At 42.4% G+C, this 26,753-nt stretch overlaps 1 protein-coding gene across 5 annotated transcripts in view; it reads left to right on the forward strand.

Annotated features, from left to right (window-relative positions):
* Positions 1-26,753, forward strand: part of LOC122543409 (E3 ubiquitin-protein ligase RNF167-like) — a 127,556-nt gene that overhangs the window by 22,118 nt on the left and 78,685 nt on the right. For 3 of the 5 annotated variants that reach the window (XM_043682116.1, XM_043682119.1, XM_043682118.1), the window contains 7 exons: positions 790-915; positions 4,899-4,985; positions 6,290-6,412; positions 8,384-8,471; positions 10,472-10,562; positions 11,111-11,216; positions 16,536-16,629. In XM_043682116.1, coding sequence (XP_043538051.1) covers positions 817-915; positions 4,899-4,985; positions 6,290-6,412; positions 8,384-8,471; positions 10,472-10,562; positions 11,111-11,216; positions 16,536-16,629 — 688 coding nt within the window. In that variant the 5' untranslated portion in view covers positions 790-816. Of the gene's footprint in view, positions 1-785; positions 916-4,898; positions 4,986-6,289; positions 6,413-8,383; positions 8,472-10,471; positions 10,563-11,110; positions 11,217-16,535; positions 16,630-26,753 lie in introns of all 5 variants that reach the window. The other 2 variants (XM_043682117.1, XM_043682120.1) reach the window with 2 other exon arrangements.

Here is a 26,753-nt window from a genome sequence, read left to right on the forward strand (position 1 = left end):
GCTTATCTCTCCACGCTTCAGGCTCTCTGCCTTTATTCCTGATGAAGGGCTTTTGCCCGAAACGTCGATTTTGCCTGTCCTCGGATGCTGCCTGAATTGCTGTGCTCTTCCAGCACCACTGATCCAGAATGTCTTTTCCTTGGGCTGGGGGAGTCCGGAACTAGAGGGCATAGGTTTAGGGTGAGAGGGGAAAGATATAAAAGAGACCCAAGGGACAACGTTTTCACGCAGAGTATGGAATGAGCTGCCAGATGAAGTGGTGGAGGCTGGTACAATTGCAATATTTACAAGTAATCTGGATGGCTATGTGAATAGGAAGGGTTTGGAGGAATATGGGCCAGGTGCTGGCAGGTGGGACTAGATTGGGTTGGGATAGCTGTTCGGCATGGACAGGTTGGACTGAAGGGTCTCTTTCCTATGACTGTGACTGTAAGTATTTAGATGAACACACAAAATGCCATAATATACAAAGCCTGGACCAACTGGAAAATGGGATTAGATTAGGAACACGCATAATGACTCATAGGTATGATGAGCTGAAAGAACTCTTTCTGTGCTATAATACTTTATAACTCTGAGTCATATCTTTTGAGCACAGAATGTTACAATGATTTTTGACTTTGTTCACTCCAGTCCAAATCCAGCACCTCCACATCATGTTACAATAATGTGTTGGCAGCAGTCTGTACCTGGCCTCAACTTCCTCATTGAGACAGCAGGGGAACCTTGTAGTATCCAAACTATTGATTATATCTATCATTGATCTGTTTTCTTTGCTTCCTGAGGCAGGTGCTATACAAGATTCCCTGACTCAAGATGCCTGCGGGTGTGTACTATTCAGTGCCATACTGTGCCATTTTTGTTTTGCCGATTCTTCTAATGGATGTGCCAGCTGTGGAGGGATACGTGTGTGCAGTAAGTCTCACTTCAAAATAAGCATTTTAAAAATAATCTGTTTTCCCTCCCATTCTGGCCCATATTAGGGGGAAAGGTTGAAAGTTTATTTATGTGCTGCTGTGATGACCCATTCAGTGAGTGAATGCCCCATTGGGATATATTCTTGAACCATACACCTCAGTTCCTGGTCTGTACTAACCCACATTAACTCACCAAGAACAGTGATGTCAAATGAGAGGCATTTCCAGAAGGCATTGGAGAAAGTACCACATTTAAAAAAAAAAAAGGGTTATTGCACAAAGTAGGAACTCATGATGTAGAGAGTAACATAGGTGCATGGATAGAAGCTTGGCTGGCTGGCCGAAAATGACAAGTATTTATAAATAGGTCCAATTTAGCAAGATGTGACAAGTGGAGTCTCATAGGGGTCTTTGCTGGGCCACAACCTCTTACATTTTATGTCAAGTTACTTTAACTGAAAGGAGCAAAGGCACAGTGACCACATTTGCAGAACGTGCACACACAGGTAGGCAGGAAATTGTTATGTCACCTACATAACACGGATATATACTGATGTGGTTAAGTAAAGTTGGTTGGGCAAAAATCTGACAGTTGGAGTGTAATGTGGTAAAATTGCAACCCCTTACTGTACTCCTTGTACACTCACGACTTTGTGGCCAAATTTCGTCTGAACTGCATCTACAAGTTCGCTGATGACACCATTGTTGTCGGCCAGACAATGTCGAGACAGAATGCAAGAAAGAGTGAGTGCTTGGCAACATGGTGCTAAGCTAACAATCTCTCCCTCAATGTCAGCAAACCTAAAGAGCTGGTCATTGACATCAGAATCCAGGAGGTCGAAAGCATCAAGTTCCTAGGAGTGACTATCACCAGCAATCTGTCCTGGTCCACCCACATTGATGCAATGGTCAAGAAGGCACAACAGTGCCTCCTCTTCCTCAGGAAGCTAAGGAAATTCAGCATATCCATAAGGACCCTCTCCAATGTTTACAGATGCACCATAGAAATCATGTTATTTTTTATTCATTTGTGGGATGTGGGTGTTGCTGACTGGCCAACATTTATTACCCGTCCCTAGTTGCCCTTGATTAAGTGGTGGTGAGCTGCCTTGATGAACTGCTAAAGTTCACTTGCTGTGGGTGGACAATCCCATTAAGGAGGGAAATCTAGGATTTTGACCCAGCAACAGTAAAGGAACGGTGACTCCCGCGTATGGAGTCGGGTATTACAAGGGGGCATAGCTTTAAATTAAGGGGGGGTAGATATAGGACTGAAGTTAGGGGTAGGTTCTTCACTCAGCGAGTCGTAAGTTCATGGAATGCCCTGCCAGCAGCAGTGGTGGACTCTCCCTCTTTATGGGCATTTAAGCGGGCATTTGATAGGTATATGGAGGATAGTGGGTTAGTATAGGTTAGGTGGGCTTGGATCGGCGCAACATCGAGGGCCAAAGGGCCTGTACTGCGCTGTATTCTTCTATGTTCTATATTTCCAAGTCAGGATGGTGGGTGGTTTGGAGGGGAACTTGCAGGGGGTGGTGTTCCCATGTATCTGCTGCCCTTGTCCTTCTAGATGGAAGTAGTCAGGAGGGCTGATGAGGGATTATTTCTAAGATGTCACCTGCTTCTTAGATGCTCCCTGACCAGCTGTGCTTTTCCAGCACCACACTCTCGACTCTGATCTCTAGTATCTACAGTCCTCACTTTCTCCTCTGGAAGTTGGTGTGGTTTTGGAAGGTGCTGTGTGATGATCTTTGATGAATTTTTGTAGTGCATCTTGTACATAGTAAATGAGTGTCGGTGGTGGAGGGAATGGATGCTTGTGGATATAGTGCCACAGTGGCACAGTGGTTAGCACTGCTGCCTCACAGCGCCAGAGACCCGGGTTCAATTCCCGACTCAGGCGACTGACTGTGTGGAATTTGCACATTCTCCCCGTGTCTGCGTGGGTTTCCTCCAGGTGCTCTGGTTTCCTCCCACAATCCAAAAATGTGCAGGTTAGGTGAATTGACCATGCTAAATTGTCCGTAGTATTAGGTGAAGGGGTAAATGTAGGAGTATGGGTCTGGGTGGTATATGCTTCGGAGGGTCGGTGTGGACTTGTTGGGCCGAAGGGCCTGTTTCCACACTGTAAGTAATCTAATCTAATCAAACAGGTTGCTTTGTCTTGGATGGTGTCAATTTCTTGAATGGTTTTGGGGCTGCACCCGGATACATTGTGGCTTGGTACCTGAACTACTCTGCTCAGGACTGTAAGAAATTACAAAAAGTTGTGAACATAGCCCAGACCTTCACGCAAATCAACTCCCATCCATTGACTGCATATCCTGAGCATTGTAGTTCAGGTACCAAGCTATGATGCATCCAGGTGTAGCCCCAACAACACTCAAGAAATTGACACCATCCAAGACAAAGCATCCTGTTTGATTGGCACTGCATCCACAAGCATCCACTCCTTCCACCACCGACACTCTGTAGCAGCAGTGTATAGTATCTACAAGATGCTGTGGAAAGGCAGCCAACATCACCAAATACCCTTCACACCCCGATTATAATCTCTTCCAACCTCTACATCAGGCAGACCATACAAAAGCTTAAACACATGTACCAACAGGTTCAAGAGCAGCTTCTTCCTGCTGTTGATCTTGCTTTTTGTGCACCTTCTTTGCAGCTATAACTTTGTATTCCTCACGTGTTCAATCACCCTAAGATCTTGATAAGTTATGATCTACCTGTACTGAGTGCAAAATAAAACTTTTCACTACTTCGGTACATGTGACAATAATAAATCAAAATGTGAAGGTTTTCATTTTGGCAGAAAGAATAAAAAAAAGCAGAGTATCATTTGAATAGCAAACATCTGTAGAATTCCAAGGTCCACCAGTATCTAGGTGTTCTAGTGTATAAGTCACAAAGTTGGTACAGGAAACAATTTAGAAGGCCAACATAATGCTGATTTTATTATCAGAGGAATTGAATAACAGATGGTATTCTTTACTTATACAGCAATTTTGCTATGTATAGTTTTGGTTTCCTTATAGTTTTGGGAGATTTCCTAAATTGAATGGTGTAGCAGGCTTGAAGGGCAGAATGGCCTACTCCTGCTTTTAAGTGCTATATTCTCCCCATACAGCCCAGCTGTGCCAAGCTGTATCTTCCAAATTCCTCAGTCACCGGATGCATCTCTTTAAGCAGAGACCCTGTAGCCCCATGCATTTTACTTGGTAGCCCCTAGAAAGGGCACCTAGCTCATTATGACTACACAAGAACTGCTTTTTGAGAGCCTTTTTCTTGGGGGCTGAAAGACTATCTGCAGTTAGTGCAGCATTTGTTCCTGTTGTTTACAGTTGGGAACATTTTGCACAACTCAGAAAATCAAATTGCTCCCCCCTCCCAAATTAACTAGAATTAAAGAGACCCTCTCAAAACATAGCAATCTTATAAACTTTGCATTTGTAACATTTTGTTTTAACATCTACTCATTGTATTTTTTACCATTGTTCTGCAATATCTTGCCTCTATCCAGCCACTTTGCTAACTGGTGCAGATCCTTCTGTCTCCTAAAGGAATTAGAGTAAAATCACTTCCAGTGTGAAAACCTGTCTGTAGTTTTTGAGAAGCACCCCTTCTTTCTGAAATCGGTTGCCATTGTGAATAAACTTTAGGACAGAGATGAGGAGAGACTTCTTCACCCAGAGAGTGGTGGCTGTGTGGAATGCTCTGCCCCAGAGGGCAGTGGATGCCCAGTCTCTGGATTCATTTAAGAAAGAGTTGGATAGAGCTCTCAAGGATAGTGGAATCAAGGGTTATGGAGATAAGGCAGGAACAGGATACTGATTAAAGATGATCAGCCATGATCATATTGAATGGTGGTGCAGGCTCGAAGGGCAGAATGGTCTATTGTCTAAACTTGCAAGGCAATGCAATGTCAACATCATAAATAGAAGGAAATATCAGGAATAATGGATCCATTTCTTTTGACAGTACACAAACAGTACCCCCAACACCACCATGATCTTTGATGACCTACCATCAATGTTTGGCTATCAGCTACTAAGGGAGGGGCTGCAGGTAGGTTTATTGCTTTCAGCAAAGAATTCAAATTTTAAAACAAGGCATTTCTGTTGTGCTTTTCATAACTTCAGGATATTGCAAAAATGGGAGGGGAGGGGATACAGGAGGGAAAGGACAGACAGATTTTTAAAATTTGTCTATTATGCCTCGCTATCTTACCTCGTCATAATCTATCTGCTGCTTTCATTTAAACTGTTGCTCATGAAAGAGAAAATATTATTTGTGGCTCATCTATGAGAGGTTGAGGGGGCAAATTCCACTCCAGAGACCATTCCAAATTTGTGCCTCAGTCAAGTACTTGGGGAGGGCTGCGCTGACAGAGATGTTTTCTTTTAGATGACACTTTGAACCAAAGTGCTATTGTAAATGATTCTTTGGGAAAGAACAAGAATGATCTCTATGCAGTCTGATTATGAATGGTATAAATCAGAGGGAAAGTAAGAGTATTGAAACTTTGGGAAATTTGTATTAGTTTGGGACATCAGTTAATTGTAATATGTTTAACTTTACTGAGCACTCCAGCATACATGTTTACACCAGTTGTACCGCTAATGTGGAAATGTAAAACTGTCAAAGCAAGAATGCATCAGGCACTCTCCTTTTTTGGTCAGATGTGCAAGAATGGTTGGATAATCTTGTTATTGTGCATTGCATCAATAAGGGAGGGAAAAGTTGATTGACTCTTGAGAAGATTAAGAAGTGTATTAAATATTCTACATTCAAGATTTGAGAGCTGAGGAAAGGGGAACTTTATTGTTCTTTAGATTAGATTAGATTAGATTACTTACAATGTGGAAACAGGCCCTTCGGCCCAACAAGCCCACACCGACCCACCGAAGCGTAACCCACCCAGACCCACTCCCCTACATTTACACCTTCACCTAGCACCACGGGCAATTTAGCATGGCCAATTCACCTGACCTGCACATTTTTGGACTGTGGGAGGAAACCGGAGTACCCGGAGGAAACCCACGCAGACACGGGGCGGGGGGAATGTGCAAACTTCACACAGTCAGTTGCCTGAGGCGGGATTTGAACCCGGGTCTCTGGCACTGTGAGGCAGCAGTGCTAACCACTGGATATTTCAGTGTTTTGTTACTTTCCAAATAAATTGGCAAGTTAATATTTCTGACCTTGTGGAGGTGCTCGATGTAAGTTAGTCATATGGCTTGATTGGGGAAGACAGGTACATGTAATTCACTGTTGCAGCTGCAGGTGGTCAGGCCTTAATGCGCGCTTTTTAATTAAACTAATTAAATTTCAAGTGAAAGTCACAAGTATTTCTTGTTGAATCCCTGTAGGGTTATTTGGTATTTGCCAAGCCTGATAATGCCTGTGAACCTATTGCACCGCCACCTTCAAATACCACCAGCCTTGATTTTATTGTTATGATTCGCAGATATGGATGCAATTTTGACGTCAAGGTAGGTAATAAAACTTGAGTAATATCATTTCCTGAGAAATATTTCAGACTGAACAGCTAAGGATCTGAAGTATTTGATTTTATTGTCGTTGATACATAATAGTCACCTAGACATGTGCACGATAACTGGGATTTGATTTTGCAAACGTTAAGCAGAGGAAGTATTGAGGAAATCTCATGCCATCTACGTATCACAGAAAAAATATCAAATAAAAGGATAAGCCTTCACACTCCTGGTCATCATATTGTCATCCATTTCTTGTGCATGTTGTGCTCAAGGTGAAGGGTGTAAGTGCTAGGATTAGATTCCTGCAGTGGTCATCTGTGCTGAACGGGGCAAATGCTGCCATGGGTGCTAACTACCATAATGATTCAGTTCATGATGTCTATGCTGGTTCTGTGGAAGACTGATCCAGTTGACTACTTGATGTGTTAAGTGTACAGAACCAAAATCCATTGGTCACAATGTATATATACACTTTTTTAAAAAGAATAATGTATACTTTTGAAATAAAAATGTATTGTATGTTTGAGGTATGTCTATGGTTTGTTTGAATGGAGTAAATATATATATATATATATATATATACACACACACAGATATTTTTATGAATAAAATAAGAGAATAATGTATACTTTTGAAATAAAAATGTATTGTATGTTTGAGGTATGTCTATGGTTTGTTTGAATGGAGTAAATATATATACACACACAGATATTTTTATGAATAAAATAAGTTTTTGGGTTTGGAAGAAAAATGTTGATTCCACATCCCAGCTGTTTGCCCACCTTCTTGCAACTTTTTTTTCCTTCAATAATATAGCCCAATGGTAAAACTATTACTAAAGCTTTTTCCACCATCCTATCCAACGTTGCTGTTTTTTTAGTATTCTTGTTAATCACCTTGAATCTCTGTCCTTTGATTATCAGCTATTTAGCATATGAAAAGTGTTTCTCTTCATTTTCTGTGGAGCACAGACTTCTAACGAATAACCTGATCATCTCTGCCTCAGGAAAAGCTGCAACTTTCAATGTATTTCCTTCTTGGTGCTACACTACTAAATCTTCTCTGCTTCCAAAAGTCCCCTCACCATTAAATGCACTGGCCTTTAATCACTGATTTACCCATCTGTTTGTTTTTGAACTGATGGTGTAACAATTATGGCCAGTCTCTCCACGATTTCAATCCTTCTTTTCCTTAGCATGAGGTTAGATGCAGAGTAAAGCATCCTCTACTCTTTTGAAATGAATGTAAATGGTTCTTCATTCTTCTATACAAAATGTAAAGCTCCTTCCACACTTGCCACCAAATACTCACAGGATAGCTATAGCACCAGCTTAATGAGAGTAAAGCTTCTTCTATATCCCACTGGGATGTGTCCCATCGTCGTGGGCGACACGGTGGCACAGTGGTTAGCACTGCTGCCTCACAGCGCCAGAGACCCGGGTTCAATTCCCGCCTCAGGCGACTGACTGTGTGGAGTTTGCACGTTCTCCCCGTGTCTGCGTGGGTTTCCTCCGGGTGCTCCGGTTTCCTCCCACAGTCCAAAGATGTGCAGGATCAGGTGAATTGGCCACGCTAAATTGCCCATAGTGTTAGGTAAGGGGTAAATGTAGGGGTATGGGTGGGTTTCGCTTCGGCGGGTCGGTGTGGACTTGTTGGGCCGAAGGGCCTGTTTCCACACTGTAATCTAATCTAAATCTAATCTAATACCTACTTTGTCTTGCCAAGTTTTAACTGTACCTTTTTAATCTCAAACTGAATTGGGTGATCCTTCCCAACAATGTCTTCCAAGCCCATCCCTCTCTTTCTGTGGTTTGTTGCTGTACCCTGTCGTGTGTGTGGAGGAGTCCCCATGTTGTTTGATTTATAATCAAATAAAAAGAATGAACATTATCATTGAAACAATCTTATTTAACTTGTCTAGCTGCTTAAGGGCCAGCACTAGTGCATTGTGTATTTTTGTTGCAGGTGCTTCAGGCACAGCAGGCTGGGTATAAAGCAGCAATCGTGCACAATGTCGACTCGGATCAGCTGCTCAGCATGCACTGGAGCAGTGGTAGGTTCTGAGTCTCCAAAATTCTGAAAGAAATGTTCATTGTTTATTTCTTCTTCTCAGGCATTCCCTTTCGATTGAGGATGACTTACTCCACTCTGATTCGATTGGTTCTGAGGTGGCTGATTAGTTCAAACACATCCACGTGCAGGGCAGGTGATGCTGGAATGTCAGGCAGTTGAGGTGTTTGGAGGTTTGTGTATTCTCTCCAACCTCTCAGCCTTGCAAAGTCTCTAATTGTGTTTGATGCCTTGCTGAATAAGTCTTTGTTTGGTCAGACACAAGCAAAGGTCTCCCTATGAAATGGATCATATGGTTGATCTCTGCAGGGAGGCTTTAAGGACATTCCTAAGGCAAACCTGCCATTCTCCTAGGCTTCTGCTATGGTGACCAAGTAGCGTTGTTTTTTGGAAGCCTGCTGAACTGGGGTTGGGTTTGGGTGATGAGCACCTCTATGCTGGGAATGTTAGCTTGGGAGAGGATAGTTTTTTTTAAAATCACCTTTAATAAGTAAACATAGTTGTTGAATAGTGTGCAGTATTACCCCATAAAAAGCAGTGCCTAACCTAACCTGTTTATCTTTGTCATCTTGGTTAAGGGATGAATGTAGGGCAGTCTTCTGGGAGAAGTGCCTGCCTTTCCTTCAGTGGTTAAAAATCACACAACACCAGTTTATTGTCCAACAGGTTTATTTGGAAGCGCTACCTGATGAACGAGCAGCATTCCAAAAGTTAGTGCTTTCAAATAAACCTGTTGGACCATAACCTGGTGTTGTGTGACTTTTAACTTTGTGAAAATGAGGATTGCAGATGCTGGAGGTTGGAGTCAAGAGTGTGATGCTGGAAAAGCACAGCAGATCAGGCAGCATCGGAGGAGCAGGAAAATCGATGTTTCAGGCAAAAGCCCTTCATCAGGAATGAGGCTGGAAGACTCGGGGGTGGAGAGATAAGTGGGAAGGGAGTGGGATGGGGGAACAGAGTTGAGAGTGCAGTAGGTGGATGGAGGTGTGGGTAACGTGATAGGTTGGGGGGAGAGTGGAGCAGATAGGTAGGAAGAAAGATGGACAGGTAAGACAGGTCATGAGAGCGGTGCTTGGCTGGAAGGTTGGAAATGGGATAAAGTGGGAGGGAGGGGAAATGAGGAAACTGCTGAAATCAATGTTGATGCCACAGGGTTGGAGGGCTGCGCGGCGAAAGATGAGGCAACCTTCCTCCAGGCATAAGGTGGTAAGGGAGTAGCAATGGAGGAGGCCCAAGGACCTGCATGTCCTCGGTGGAGTGGGAGGGGAGTTGAAGTGTTCAGCCATGGGTCAGTGGGTTTGGTTGGTGCGGGTGTACTGGAGATGTTCTCTGAAGCGCTCTGCATGTAGTAGAGAAGGCCACATCGGGAGTAATTGATACAGTAAATGACGTGGAAGTGCAGATGAAACTTTGGATGTAGAAGGCTCCTTTGGGGCCTTGGACAAGCTGAGGGTGGAAGTGTAGGCAGATAGACTCGAAACATCAGCTCTTTTCTCTCCTTCCAGATGCTGCCAGACCTGCTGAGATTTTCCAGCATTTTCTCTTTTGGTTTCAGATTCCAGCATCCGCATTAGTTTGCTTTTATTTCTCAAGCCATGCTGAGTTGGTGATAAGTTTTCAAAAGTTCAGAAACTTGGTAAATAATAGAACAGGCTCAAGGGTTGTTTGTTTTACACCTGCTCCAGAATTTAAAATAGTTATTTAAACTTAGTTTCTTTATGCCGACACCGAGCAAGATTCCTGCCTCAACTTTGTCTCTGTTAGGAGCTGCTGAATGAGGATTTGTGGTTCCTTACCAGGGTTATACTGTTGTTTTTCACATTGAAATGAACTCCTTGAAGCTGATTGGGTGGAAAGTAGCATAGCCCAGTGAAAGCCAGTTGGCCAACTACTTGTAGAGAACTTGGCAAATGGATGTGGGCGGAATTATTTCAACATTATTTCAAAATTGACTGGTGATTAATATTTCTGTCAATTCTGCAGAGGAAATAAGACATCAGATAACAATCCCATCAGTTTTCATCGGGGTCCGTGCTTCCCAGCTCCTAAAGTCACTGTTCACTTATGACAAAGGGTAGGTGATATCTTGTGTTACATCATTGTCATTGTAAGTTTCTATGAAAATGTTGTATGTTATATTTTATGGCACGACTCAATCTTTCATGAGCTTCATTTGCTTTAGTGACAAAGTGTTATTCCCACTCAGTGACCGCCCCCCCCATCCTTCCTCTTTCACTCCCCTCATTCTCCTGAGTTACAACACACTGGATTTACAAGTCATTTGCTGTTGTGTGTGAGCTGTGCAGTGTGCTGAGAATCTGTAAAAACTCGTGTGTTTCATGTTGACCTTGAAGCTGATGACCTCACAATCACTGATAGCTCCTTTGGTATTATGAGGAAGTTGGGGCCTTGTTCCTGCCTCTGTCCTGGCTGTTAAAAGATGAACCTATTGGGCTGCAGTGTTTTTTCTTTCATGAGAAAACAGTTTTGTTGAAATGTGATGTTTGTTTGTATATTAGTTTTGTTTGTTTCAATCATGATTGAAGTGTATTTCCCAGAATATCAGAACTGCCTGTATCATTCACCACTCCACACATTTCTCACTGTTCTGTCTATTCACAGTGCATATATTGTATTGATGCCAGACTTCAACTTCCCATTGGGATATTACCTCATTCCCTTCACTGGTGTGGTTGGAATTGTGATTGCCGTTATGATCACTGTCATGGTAAGTGCATGGTGCTGAACATATCAGTATGTAGTTTTTCTTAGCAGGATTCATTTCAATGAGGAGAAATGCAAGAGGATATTGAAATTCAGTTCTGAAACTGAGGTTGGTTCTATTTTAAATGATGCGTCACATGTTTGCCACTAATTGTTAGTCTCACAGGCAGCAGGGGGTGCTGGTGGCTAATGTGAGACATGGAAAATGTTGCCCTGCTCCAAGGGGAGGTGCTCCACTGAGCTTGGGGCTAAATCATGGAAAACGCAGAAAGAATTTTACCCTGTCGAGTATCGGGCTATACCTGTCCTTGGGAGGGTTTGTTGAGGGGTTGTTTATTCTTTTGTGTTGCATGATTCCGATTTCTACCACCTATTTCAATTTGTACCTAGACCTAATAGCTTCTCAGAGTAAACACTGTTTTGACTCTCTGTGCAGACTAAGCCCTATTCACTAGAAAGAAGAACCATGTCCATACCAATCTCAACTTGGGCGGGGCTAGGGTGGGTGATTATTTGATCCATCTCATGTCATTCCAACATTGAAAGAACATGGGGGAAATTAACTCCTTCCAAGGAATTCGTTTTGGTGCTGTTCAAATTAATTTTCACCATCTGAGCTCTGAGTTACCAATTGAGGTAATAGGGTGGGGGGTGTTGAGGTTCTAGATAATGCTGTGTGCTGTAGCCATCCTCACCCAGCTAGGTGGCACGGTGACTGTCAGAGCGAATAGTATAAAATGAGGTCATGAGTTTAAAACCATATGCAGTGAGAATTTTCAGCCTTTGATGCCTCATTCCTTATTCACCTATCAATGGAAATAAATTTTAATTAATTGCCCATTGTCCTATGCTTCGTTCACCACCTGAAGAGCCCGGAGAATTGCTCTGCTTGTTGCCTTCAAACTGTGGAACTTGTTTTGGTTGCAGGCATTGATCTGTGGGCTGCACATCTCAGGAGTGTAAAATTTCCACAAGCAGGGTTGCTGCCTGAGAATGCTCCCCATGTGTTTATTTTTCCTCTCTCTTCTTCTCTGAGAATTATCATTCTTCACCTTAATGCAGTTCAGTCCACACAATCTCCCCCTCCCATACCACCCCCTTCATATCCCACCCTTTTCATGTGAGTGGCTGTAAACTGAACTTTTGAGTATGGCCAATGTAGATCTCAATGCGTCATTTGAATGCTCATTTTCTAACAAAGTTTGCGAAGTTTGGATTAGGACCACAGACTTCAACTTTTTTTTTCCTTCCCCCCCCCCATGCTTAGCAACTGAGATTAGCTAAACTTGTGCACAGGAAAGAGAACCTGAGCTGAGTTTATGCTTCAAATATCTCTCAATCTTGGCGGTGTAGATTTGCTTGCTGCAGTTTATTCTAAATTGTATGTAAAAATGTTTTGTTTTATCATGTAATAACTAAATTGATCAGGTTTCCCTGAGGTGCTGCTGTAACATGTGCTTTTTAGAGTCATAGAGATGTACAGCATGGAAATTTGGGGCAGCACGGTGGCACAGTGGTTAGCACTGCTGCCTCACAGCACCAGAGACCCAGGTTCAGTTCTCGCCTCAGGCGACTGTCTGTGTGGAGTTTGCTCATTCTCCCCGTGTCTGCGCTGGTTTCCTCCCACAGCCCAAAAATGTGCAGGTTAGGTGAATTGGCCATGCTAAATTGCCCATAGTGTTAGGTGAAGGGGTAAATGTTGGGGAATGGGTCTGGGTGGATTGCGCTGGGTCGGTTTGGACTTGTTAGGCCGAAGGGCCTGTTTCCACACTGTAAGTAATCTAAATCTGAATAGACCCTTCGGTCCAACCCATCCATACCGACCAGATATCCCAACCCAATCTAGTCCCACTTGCCAGGACCCGGCCCATATCCCTCCAAACCCTCCTATTCATATACCCATCCAAATGCCTCTTAAATGTTGCAATTGTACCAGCCTCCACCACATCTTCTGGCAGCTCATTCTGTATACGTACCACCTTTTGCGTGAAAACGTTGCCCCTTAGGTCTCTTTTATACCTTTCCCCTCTCACCTTAAACTTATGCCCTCTAGTTCTGGACTCCCCGATCCCAGGGAAAAGACTTTGTCTATTTATCCTATCCATGCCCCTCATAATTTTGTAAACCTCTATAAGGTCACCCCTCAGCCTCCGACGCTCCAGGGAAAACAGCCCCAGCCTGTTCAGCCTCTCTCTATAGCTCAGATCCTCCAACCCTGGCAACGTCCTTGTAAATCTTTTCTGAACCCTTTCAAGTTTCACAACATCTTTCCGAGAGGAAGAAGACCAGAATTGCACGCAGTATTCCAGCAGTGGCCTAACCAATGTCCTGTACAGCTGCAACATGACCTCCCAACTCCTGTACTCAATACACTGACCAATAAAGGAAAGCATACCAAACGCCACCTTCACTATCCTATCTACCTGCGACTCCACTTTCAAGGAGCTATGAACCTGCACTCGAAGATCTTTTTTTTTCAGCAACACTCCCTTGGACCTTACCATTAAGTGTATAAGTCCTGCTAAGATTTGCTTTCCCAAAATGCACAGTAGGATGTCTCAGAGAGGGTGCAGAATGTTCTCACGGGGGAGAGGGGTCAGCAGGAAACAGGTGTTTCTTGCATGTTAAGCCTTTGTGAATTTGCTGTCTTGATGACATCATCAGAAATCACAGCATTGTCAATTACAATTGGATTTTGCTAGATTGTGAGGAAAACAATTGCCATCACCGCTCCTTCAACCTTCCACACTCTCTGAATGGTCAGATTGCTTGTGCAGCATCAATATCGACTGAGCTTCCAGTGAAATATTTGGAATACCAAAAACATTGCCTGAAACAAACTTCATTCCATAGACACTGACTCCATCCCTCTCTCTGAAAACTGTCCAAGGTGCACCAGATGCTTCATGTCTTTTGGTACTATTTGGGATGAATTTCCAATCACTTATCAGTAACATCCATAAATGGAGGGATATGGACTAAGGGCAGGCAGAAGGGATTACTTTAATTCGGTATCATCTTTGGCACAATATTGTGGGCCCCTGTTCCTGTGCTGTACTGTTCTATGTTCTATCTAAGATCGCTTCTTTCCATCTTGATAACATCATTTGTACCTTCCCCACTTCAGTTTGAAACTTCATCCCACGCCTTTGTGACCTCTAACCTGAATATTCTAGTGCAGCTGACTATGACCTTTGTGCAGAAGAAAGCTGTTCAATAAGTGTATTTAAAAGCGATTCAAATTGGACATTACCAGAAATACAGTGAAAAATCATATTTCTCAGAGCAGTTTACACCCTTGGTATCTCAATGCAAATATGAATTTGGAATGTGAACTAAATTTAACAAAGTTGTGTATGCTGATACAACCTAAGGAATTATCTATTAACAGTTCCCAGTACATTCTAGCAGAAAGACCAAAGACATGTAACTTTTCCACATTGCAAATTTGCAATGACTGTCCCAGGCTTCCGTATGCCCATTACCCAGGACCTTGGAAATGTGTCAGTCCACCATGTTCAGTTGCAGACATCTCTCCATATTGGAAAACCAATATGTTTCAGGCAAATCAAAGAGCATCTTTCACAGTGTTGTATGTAATGTAGATCTGGCCCATTCCCTGAGTCTGGGCTGCAGCAGTCATCTGAACTATCTTCCATTTTATCTAGTGGTCAAAGATAGACATAGGGACACTTGATAAAGTTTTCTGGAAAGAAAGGGGAAAAATGCATCTTTATCCTGATGGCCACCTTCATGTGCGCCTGCACCAAGCTACGCATAGACCATCGGTACACAAACCTAAGTGGAACTACATGCTGAGGTTCTACTTATTCCCAAGGATGGATCTGGCCCAATTGCTACAGAACATTGAAAGTGTTGGGCCCATAACATACTATCTGTCCCTCGTGGAAAAGTTTGTTGAGAAAATCACCTTTGACTACAAGTCTGTCAGGCAGTGATCAGCATGTAACATCCTCTAGGTTCATTGGGGAAAGGAGAAGCTTGGTCCTGTTTTGGTGGTTCCTTGAGCAGACTGTCAAACCCATTTGACAGAAAGGTCTGGCACTGAGGCATTCTAACAAGCTCTGAGATATAGCTTTAGCTAGCGGTAAGAGGGATGCTCCCCATCAGAATGTTGTTGCTCGGCAAGGGACTTTCTACTACTGTATTCTCCCTCAAAGCAGCTGCGGTGGACAAGAGAACGTTGCACAAGTCCTTTTTAAATGTGCCTTTCCAAAGAAGGTCTGGAGAGAGCTGGGCCAGATTGGAGAGAGATGCAATGATTTTTGTTGAGATTCATCCCAAGCTGCTGCATGATGTAGGATCCGTGGTGTATGAACTACTACTTGGGAAGTACCCGAGACAAACATCGGCTGCGTGAGGAGGCTGTGATCTTTGCTGTAATTTCCATAAACATGTGGTTATACAAAGCTCTTTTATCCGTCCCCAACTTGCACCAAATCCCTTTCATCTATTACCCAATTATTTTCAAATTCCCCCATAACCTTACCGCTCCTTATTTCTGTTAGCTCTTTGAATCCTACAAACTTATGAGGTATCTACATTACTCTGTTTCTGGTCTCCTAATCACTTCACTATTGGTTGCCTTTCATTCAGTTTCCTGGGCCCAAAGCTCTGACATTCCTCTAACACTCCATCCTGAATCTGGGGAAGTAATGGCCTACTGGTATTAATGCTCAACTATTAATCCAGTGACCCAAGTAACGTTGTGAGAATCCAGGTTCAAATCCCACTGTGACAGACTGCAGAATTTGAATTCAGTACAAATCTGGAATGAATTTAATGATGACCAGTTGTTGTAAAAACCCAGTTGGTTCACTAATCTGGGAGGGAAATCTGCCATCTTTACCTGATCTGGCCTACTCATGACTCCAAATCTGCAGCAATGTAGTTGATTCTTAACTGTTCTCTGGGTAATTAATGATGGGCAATAGATGTTGACCAGCCAGCAATGCCCACATCCCAAGAAAGAATAAAAGGAAACTCCCTTTCCTCCTTTAAGACTCTGCTTTAAACTTCCTTCCCTTAGCTTTGGTCACCTTCAACATTTTTCCTTTTTTAGTTTGATTTCCAACTTTGCTGATTCATGCTTCTATGATCACAACTTAGAACTAAACAAAAAGTGAGGTAAATTTGTAAAGGTGACTAGGTGAGATCCCCTTGTCTCATTTGTTTGTTGTAGGGACAAGTGTCTCAAGCTGTGAAAGAAAGATTTGGTCTTGTGCCAGAGTTTAACAGCATCAGATGATGAAATCCTACTTCACCTTTGACCTGAGGTCTCACTTTATTTTGTGTGTTATAGATAGTGAGATGTGTGCAGTATCGGCGCAGAATCCAGACAAGCCGACTGTCAAAAGAGCAGCTGAAGAAAATTCCAGTCCATAAATTCAACAAAGGTAGGGGCACTGCGACTATTACACCTGACCCATATTCTGTGAGAATAGAAAGGTTTGCATTGGCATTTGGAGGTCACATCTTTGAAAATTGGCAAAAAGCACTGAGCTAGAATCAAGTTTAAAAACCTGATTAGTGAGAAGTCAGTTTAGTGGCTAGTGTTGTGTGACTGCATGCCCACCAGGGGGTGCTTTGACACTGCCTCTTGCCTGTGTGAACCAGATCCATGTCTCATGGCTACAAATCACAAACACCAGGTTATAGCCCAACAGGTTTAATTGGAAGCACTAGCTTTTGGAGCGCTGCTCCTTCATCAGGTTTGTAACTTTGTACACCCCAGTCCAACACTGGCATCTCCAAATCATGTCTCATGGATACTTAATCAACAACATATCCCATACCCCAGTGTGATCTCACCCAGTTGCCTGCACAAAATTTACCCCACTTTCAGTTAGTGATTATGATTATGTGCATTTCCAAAGATAATTTCTTTCTTTTGTTCAAGGAGCCTGTTCAATTGGAGAGACAATGCTATATTTGATGCAACAGTATCAAAAGCTGCAGAAATCCACTTTCCAGCATGTGTCACCACACTCTTACATTGATAATTTTCAAGCTGCCTGATCTGTGAGGCTCTTTGCACCCCAAAATATATACTTAATAAAAGTTATTAGCATAGGTTCGATAATTTTTCAATGTTGATATTACATAAAGTGGAAAGCAAGACAGTTTCTTTCAGTACACTACGTGGCATTCTGAGATACCTTTTTATGCTTACTATTAAAATTTCTATTTACAGCATATGCAGTTAAAGGGATTTTATATGATTACAAACCCCTCAATGCACTATGGTCTTACACAATGGGTTCTGCCCCAGCAAACGTTTGCACTCGGTGCATCAAGCTTTAGTGCATATCCCAGCACATCATACTGCACCTTGGTGTATACCAGTCTTCAGTACTTGGTTGTGGTCAATCCTTTGCATCAGAATACCCCTAAGTTTCAGGCAGACAAAGAGCATCTTCTATCAAGTTGATGGTTTTAATAGATATGTTCTCTGCAACTGAGCATGATTTGGATATCTACTGTGTACTCAAGAAGAACTTGAGATGGGAGGGGGAAGAGCCAGTGGTCACGGACCACATTGAAACCAGCAACATAGAATTAGAGGGGAGGTTCTGTTGAAGGGATGCAAACAACTCAGGGCAAAATTACAAAGCAAACCCGAGTAAGTAATATTACTTGAGTAGGTAAATTGAATAGGGTAAATAAGGTTTGTGATGTGAATGTATAACAGAATGAATCTTTCCACTTAGCTGGAATTGTCCTCTGGAAATATTTCCATGTGTCCTTGGGTAATCATCCTATGCAATCTACTTATACTGAACTGATTCTTCAGACATTGATAAGAGTATTGAAAGCATTGATTTGATTACATGTTGTGGTTTCCTACTACCTGACATTCATGACATGTTGTACAGTACTGTTACAAAGTCTTGACCAGGTAAAATGTCTGCTTATTGGTGCTTGAGTTTTCAGAATTCCTACATGCTATAGAGTTTTCATATGTTACAGTGTCTCCTTACGATATTTTGATTAGTACAACTCTGCATCCATTCTTTATCCACAAGTCTGTCAGAGCGTCTCCATTTCCAACTGTTTTTTTAATGGGGTAACACTCTGGAATTCATTCAGCCTCTGCCTCACTGTGAGCTGCCTGTACTAACTAACTTAACTCCAGATCTGCTTTCTGAACATCAAGTAACAAAGACTTTCCAAATACTACTTCTGAACTACCTTCATTCTTAAGGAAAGTTTTATCTGCTCTTATGTCTGATTCTGGAGTTACTTTGGATTCTGGTGATGGACTTTGTGAGCCATTGCATTGGCCACTGCACATGATGGAAAATGATTAAAACTTGTTCTTGTAACTGTTTCATGTTTTTTTTAAATCTCATTTAGCCTTCCCATGTTTATGGGTTAAGCTATAACCTTTACTCTTGCCAAATCATTACCTTGGAGTAAGTCAGCTATATCCAAGGTAATTTCTTAACCACTTCTACTACAACTGCCTCAGACAGCAGGTTATATTCCAATTTCATTTTGTACAATGGAATGGGATTATATGCTCCAATTATCCTGTTTGTTAACACTTTGTTTTTTTTTTAACTCTCTAGAGGGAAAGGTAGATGCTTCTCCAGCAAGAGTTATTAAAGAGGATCCATTTATCCTGACATCTTGTTCAAACTTGTGTTTTGCAGGATTTAAATTAAACCAATTGTTGAAATTCCGGTTTGGGGAGAGCAATGTTTGAAAGCTGACTGCAGGTGGAGCTCATGCATTTCACAGCATGGCTTCCAAAACTAACTTGATCCTGTGACGCTGTCTGTGCTGCTCCCACACCAATTGCTTTTCATTACTAGGAATTTTTTAAGCTTTTGTTTTGTCCTACAAGAATTCCCCATTATAAAAATATGTTTACATAGGATTAGTGAGTGAGTGATCAGCTATGACTGAGTCAAGGAGACTGACCTCTCTTTTTCTTGTTACTTCCTCTTAATTCAGAATGTGCTGACTCTTGCCAGATTTGGCTCAATGAGTGATGGCAATTCTAATACTTGCGTAAATTGGGCTATGAGCATGGACAGGGAGTGTCTGTCAGTATGCTATTCATGTTGGTGGAATATGATCATCTGTGATGCCAGTGCAACCTAGGCAAAAGCTATAGTTCACTGTAGTTGAACCTAAGCCCAAACCTGAGGTGACTCCTCCTCCTCAGGGCACAGGCCCGGAAGCCAGATTCAAGGCCTGCTAAAAATCTGTTAACACAGCATTGATTAAGGATAGAGACACCCACTCTGCAAATATGCTAAGAAGGTGTGGTGGAAGCATTTTAATTATTAAATTGTTCACTTTTTTCAAAGCTGCCCTGTAGAGTTAAATAGTTTTGAAGATTGTTGGTTTGCTAAAAATCATTAAGGCTGTTGGTCATTTCTTCTTAGAGCCTGAAGTTGTTGCAGCACACACTTGGAAATGCACTCACCATTCAATTACGTACTAGAGAACTTTTGAAAACTGTGTATGTTATAAAACTTCATTATTGATTAACCAGTCTTTTCTGCTCTGATTATGTGACTCTCCTCCCACAGAAGCCAGGTTGAAATGTCAGTCTCAAGCAATTGTCACATTTTATTATTGTTTATAGCCAGTGAAAGGGAAGGACTGTAATTATAGCTAGGAAAAAAAACATGACACATAACACTTCAATAGCATTGCTGAGCTGTAGTAGTTTATAGTGCTCTACCTATCCATAACTAAAAGAGGAAATGTGATGGAAAAGGGATTTCCAGAAGAGGTAATTCATATTTCAAGTCTGAACTTTCACCTATGTTGGAATCACAGAATTGTTATGGTCTAGAAAGAGGCTATCCTGTCATGTCTACACCTTCGGTCCAAACGAGCATTGTGACTTGGAACCATTCTCCTGTCCTTTTGTTGTGGGCTTATATATTATTGCTATAAAATCATTTAATGTCCTCTTCATTGCTTTGATTGAACCTGTCTCCTCCACACTTCCAGGTGCTGTGGTCAGAAGTTTAGTTTTTCACACTTCACAGTCACTCCTTTTGCAAATTATTTAAAGTCTGTGCTTTCTGTTTTACAAATGGAAACCATTTCTCTCTGTTATCACAAACTTCTTCTTATTAAAAATTTATCAAGTTCCCTTTTAAACTTCTCCAAGGAAAGAAGTTTCAACTTATGCAATATATTTTCATAACTGAAGTTTCTCATCCCTGGAACTTTTCTTATAAACCTCTTCTGCATAATCTCCAGTGCATTCACACTTCTCAGAAAGTATGTATGCAGCTCGATGGGCAGAATGGCCTACTCTTCCTCCTATGTTACATTCCAGTAGCTGCCTTGTGTGCTTTATCTACACATGCATTTGTGCTGTATCATTGCTGACCTGACCTGTCAAGCTTCAGAATATCCCTACATGAAAAACAGACAGTGGAGTTCTTCAGATCCTACATTTGTAACCTGGTCTGTTCCTTGTTAACTGATCTGTGCTAAAATTGCAGTTGGTGCAAATATCATTGGCTTTGTGACCTGACTTAAAAACTTTCTCCTATCCTGAAAAAGACGCGTGTATTATAATGAAAGACAATAAAGTGAGATTCAGCTGTTGGATTAGCCTGACGATACTTGTTAATTATCAAGGTTTACACCAGCAGAATTAGGGGAGGAGATGGCCTCATGATATTATCATTGGACTGTTAATCCAGTGACCCAGGTAACATTCTGGAAATCTGGGTTTGGATCCTGCCTCAGCAGGTAGTGGAATTCAATAAATATCTGGAAATAAAAATCTGATGATGACCATGAATCCATTGCTGATGGTTAGAAAAACCCATCTGGGTCATTAATGTCCTTCCTTCAGGGAAGGAAACTGTCATCCTTACCTGGTCTAGCCTGCACGTGACTCCAGATCCACAGCAATGTGGTTGACTCTTAACTGTCCTATGGACAACAAGGGCTGGGCAATAAATGCTACATAGCCAGCAGTGCCCTCATCCCAGGAATGAATTTTGAAAAAAGACAACTGAGGGAAAGGACAAGTGAGCAGCACTGTCAATAGAACCAATATCGTGAAACCTTCAGGAGAAAATGCCAAGATAACTAAAAATAAAGATAAGTTTTAACAATAAGCTTTGGTCAGAATGTAAAGCATAGAGTTTAAAAATATTGCTGAAGAAACGTTCATTGTGGTGGAAGGATCTCTAGACTGTCATTCAAAATGAGAAGAAAAGGTGCTGAATTGGTACTGAATGGAAACTTTTTTTAGCATGGAAACTTTACAGCTATTTGACTCACTAGCAGACTCAGCTACTGATGTGCAAAGTTTACTTTCAAAACCTGAGTATCAGTATGTCAGGCGAGTGGTTGTGGTGAAGGTAGTTATCAGTACAGGCGCTTCCTGTTTGCATCAGCGTGCTCACTTCCCACTAATTACATTCTGCAAAGTGAGGTTAAAGTCGAGTTTGAGAGCGGGAAATTGAGCTCAAGTATAAAATTAGGTGGTAGATAACTGATTTGGTTTAATAGATGAAAGTCCCTATTGTAGTGTTGATCCATTAGTAAGGCTTAGTTGTGCAAATGTTTTCAATTTTTCATATTAAAACCATATCAGCAGTGGCACAGTGGGTAGCATTCATGCTAATGTGTCAAATGGATTCAAGTCCTACTCCAAAGTAGGATTGTCAAGCATTGTTGGACCATCAAGGGTATGAAACATTAAATTGGTAGATTGATAGAAGTGCAGAAAAGGCCCATCGGCCCTTTGGGTCTGCTACAACATATCTACCACTAAAAGTGCTCTAATCCCAACTTTCTACTCCTATTGATTTTCCTTGATTGTTATGGTATTTGAGATACTTACAAAGGTTGTAAGATTTCTGTCCTCCACTACATTCCCAGGCAGTGCATTTCAGATTCTCACCATTTCAGATTTTCCCCAATCCTCTCTGAATCTCCTGCCCCTCACCCTAAATTATGCCCTCTCATGATTGACCTCTCCAACAAGGAGACCAGCTGCTCCCTCTCACTTTATTCATATATCTTATAATCTTATACACCTCAATCATGTTCCGCTTTGTCTTCCCTTCTCTAAAGGAAACAATCCAAGCTTATCTTGTCTCCCTTTATAGCTCAATTTCTCCATCCCAGGCAACATCCTGGTAAACCTCCTCTGTATTCCCACCAGTGCTATTGCATTCTGTAGTGAGGTGATCAGAACTGTAAACAGTTGTGGCCTCAACAGCACTCTGTACACCTCCAACATTACCTCCCTGCTCTTATACTCCACAGTACAACTGATGAAAATAAGTGTCCCATATGCCCTCTTAACTATCCTAGTCCTCTGCTCTGCTGACTTCAAGGATCAGTGAATAATTAATTACCCCAAGGTTCCTCTGTTTCTTTAAGCTGCCCAGTGCCCTGCCATTTATTAAATACTCCCTCATTTTGTTTCTTCTTCCAAAGTGCATCACATCACACTCTGTAAATAACCCTCTGCCACTGGTCTGGCTATCTGACCAACCCATCAATATCTTCCTGTAACTTGTAATTGTCTTCACTATTAATCACTCTGCCAATCTTGGTGTCGTCTGCAAATTTGCTTAACATATTCCCCACATTTTTATTTATATCATTTAACTACATAACAAATGGGCGGCACCGTGGCACAGTGGTTAGCACTGCTGCCTCACAGCGCCAGAGACCCGGGTTCAATTCCCACCTCAGGCGACTGACTGTGTGGAATTTGCACATTCCCGTGTCTGCGTGGGTTTCCTCTGGGTGCTCCGGTTTCCTCCCACAGTCCAAAAATGTGCAAGTTAGGTGAATTGACCATGCTAAATTGCCAGTAGTGCTAGATGCAGGGGTAAATGTAGGGGAATGGGTCTGGTTGGGTGTGCTTCTTGTTGGGCCAAAGGCCCTGTTTCCACACTGGAAGTAATCTAATCTAATCAAACAATAAGGATCCAATAGTGATCCAGTACCTCACTGGACACCAACCTTCAGTCACTCGAACAGCCTTCTACCACTACCCTTTGTGTCCTGTTACTGAGCCAGTTTCTGATCATTCTTGTCAAGTTGCCCTCAATTCCTTCTCAATTAATATATCATGTTTGTTCTTGTCAAAAGCTTCGCTAATATCCGTATAAACTACATCAACTGTGTTTCCCTCATCCATACACTTGATCATATTTTCAAAAAATTCTAAAAGACTTTTTTGGCATGACGTCCTCCGACAAAGCTAAACTTATTATCTTTAATTAACCTGTGCCTTTCCAAGTGGGTATTAATGCGTTCCTTCAGAATTTTCTCTAATAGTTTCCCTGCAGCTGACTTGAGACTCATCAGTCTGTAAGTCCCTGCTTCACCTCCACTACCTTTCTTATAAAATGGAACCACATTTGCCATCCTCAGAGCCCCTGCAATTTCCTGCCTCACCTGCCCCAGCAGCCTGGATGCATTTCATCCAGGGGCTGGGCTGCACAGTGGCTCAGTGGTTAGCACTGCTGCCTCACACCACCAGGGTCCCAGGTCCGATTCCAACCTCTGTGTGGAGTTTGCACATTCTCCCCGTGTCTGCGTGGGTTTCCTCCGGGTGCTCCAGTTTCCTCCCACAGTCCAAAGATATGCAGGTCAGGTGAATTGGCCATGCTAAATTGCCCATAGTGTTAGGTACATTAGTCAGAGGGAAATCAGTCTAGGTGGGTTACTCTTCGGAGGGTCGGCATGGACTGGTTGAGCTGAAGGGCCTGTTTTCACACTAATCCAATCAATCCAGGCCAGGTCATTATTCTGTTTTTCAGTCTGATAGAGCCTCCAATTCCTCCCCATTTCCTCTGTCAAACTGTGCAAGTTTCTCACAGGCCCTTTTCCTGAATTCCATACCTACGTCATCCTTTTCCAAAGTGAAGGGAAGTACTCATCCAATACCCTTACAATGTCCTGCGGCTTCACATACTGGTTGCACCCATGGTCCCAAATGGGCCCTACTGTCTTCCTGGTTAACCTATTCCTTTTAATGCTTTTATAATATACCTTAGGATTCTCCCTAATCCTTTTTTACAAGTCTTTTTTTCATGCCCCTTTTTGCTCTTCTAATTGCTTTGTTAAGTCTTCTCCTGCACTTTCTGTATTCCTCCAGGACCACAGCTGAATTGCTCCCTGTGGACTTAAGCCCATCGGGTCAGCTGTGCCTTTCAATCATGGCTGATAAGTTTCTCAAACACATTCTCCCGTTTTCCCCCCATAACCATTGATCCCCTTGATACTAAAGTACCTATCTATCTCAGTCTTAAGTATACTCAGTGACCTGGCCTCCACAGCCTTCTGTGGCAATGAATTCCACACTCTGGCTGAAGAAGTTTCTCCTCATCTCCATTCTAAAGGGTCTTCCCTTTACTCTAAGGCTGTGCCTTCGAGTCCTAATCTCTCTTACCAATGGAAACATCTTCTCAAAGTTGACTCTGTCCAGGCCATTCAGAATTCTCTATGTTTCAATTAAATCCCCCCTCATCCTTCTAAACTCCATTGAGTCTCGACCCAGAGTCCTCAAATGTTCCTCATATGTTAAGCTTTTTATTCCTGGGACCATTCTCATGAATCTCCTCTGAATATGCTCCTGGACCAGTGCATCCTTCCTGAGATATGGGCCCCAAAACAATGCACAATACTCCAAATGTAGTCTGACCAGAACCTTATAGAGCCTCAACAGTATATCCTGGCGTCTATATTCAAGTCCTCTCAAAATATATGCCATCATTGCATTTGTTTTCCTAACTATTGACTCAACCTGCAGGTTTACCTCGAGAGAATCCTGGACGAGAGTTTTTTGCACTTCAGACTTCTGAGTTTTCTCCCCATTTAGAAAATAGTCTATGTCTCTTAATCTTCCTACCAAAGTGCATGAGCTCACATTTTCCACATTGTACTCTATCTGCCACTTTGCCCACTCTCCTGACCTGTCCAAATTCTTCTGTAGCCTTCCTGCCTCTTCAGTGCTACCTGTCTCTCTACCTATCTTGTATCGTCTGCAAACTTAGCCAGAATGTCCTCAGTTCCTTCATCTTGATCATTAATGTATAAAGTGAAAAGTTGGGGTCCCAACACTGAGCCTTGCGGAACACCACTTGTTACCAGCTGGCACCCTGAGAAGGACCCTTTCATCCCCAATCTCTGCTTTATGCCAGACAGCTAAGCTTCTTTCCATACTAGCATCTTGGCTCTGACACCATGGGCCTTACTCAGTAGCCTCCTGTGCGACACCTTGTCAAAGGCCTTCTTGAATATCCATTGACTCTCCTTAGTCTAACCTGCTTATTACTTCCTCAAAGGATTCTAGCAGATTTGTCAGGCATGACCTCCCCTTGATGAAACCATGACGACTTTGCCCTATTTTATCGTACATAGAACATAGAACATAGAAGAATACAGCGCAGTACAGGCCCTTTGGCCCTCGATGTTGCGCCGATCCAAGCCCACCTAACCTATACTAACCCACTATCCTCCATATACCTATCCAATGCCCGCTTAAATGCCCATAAAGAGGGAGAGTCCACCACTGCTACTGGCAGGGCATTCCATGAACTTACGACTCGCTGAGTGAAGAACTTCCAAGTATTCTGAAATCTCATCCTTCACAATGGATTCCAGGATCTTACCCATGACCAAAGTTAGGCTAATCAATCTGTAATATTCCGTCTTTTGTCTTACTCCCTTTTTAAACAGTGGTGTCACATTAACAATTCTCCAGTCCTGTGGGACACTCCCTGATTCTAGCAATTCCTGAAAGATTATCACTAACACCTCCATGATCTGTTCAGCGATCTCTCTTAGAACTCTGGGGTGTAGTCCATCTGGTCCAGGTGATATATCTACCTTCAGGCTATTCAGTTTTTCTTGCAACCTTTGCTTGGTGATGGCCACCTTACTCAGCTCTGCCCCCTCACTCTTGAATTTTTGGGATATTACCCGTGTCTTCCACCTTGAAGACTGATGCAAAGTAATTGTTGACTTCCTCAGACATTTCCTTGTTCCCAATTGTTATCTCTCCAGCATCATTTTCAGTGACCCAATGTACTTTTTTGCCCCTCTTTTGCCCTTGAGATATCAAAAGAAACTTACAGTCTTTGTTTATATTACTGGCAAGGTTTGTAGCTCAGGTTGAGGTGTAGGGTGTAGGTTTGATATCCAGACGTTTCATTACCTGGCTAGGTAACGTCATCAGTGGCGACCTCCAAGTGAAGCGAAGCTGTTGTCTCCTGCTTTCTATTTATATCTTTCTCCTGGATGGGGTTCCTGGGGTTTGAGGTGATGTCATTTCCTGTTTGTTTTCTGAGGGGTTGATAGATAGCATCTAGATCTATGTGTTTGTTTATGGCGTTGTGGTTGGAGTGCCAGGCCTCTAGGAATTCTCTGGCATGTCTTTGCTTAGCCTGTCCCAGGATAGATGTGTTGTCCCAGTCAAAATGGTGGCTTTTTTCATCCGTGTGTATGAAAAAAAAAGCCACCATTTTGGATGTCTGGATATCAAACCTACAGCTCAGCGAGCAAA

Source organism: Chiloscyllium plagiosum, chromosome 43 (assembly GCF_004010195.1).
Source record: "Chiloscyllium plagiosum isolate BGI_BamShark_2017 chromosome 43, ASM401019v2, whole genome shotgun sequence".
In the NCBI taxonomy this organism is placed as follows: Eukaryota; Metazoa; Chordata; class Chondrichthyes; order Orectolobiformes; family Hemiscylliidae; genus Chiloscyllium; species Chiloscyllium plagiosum.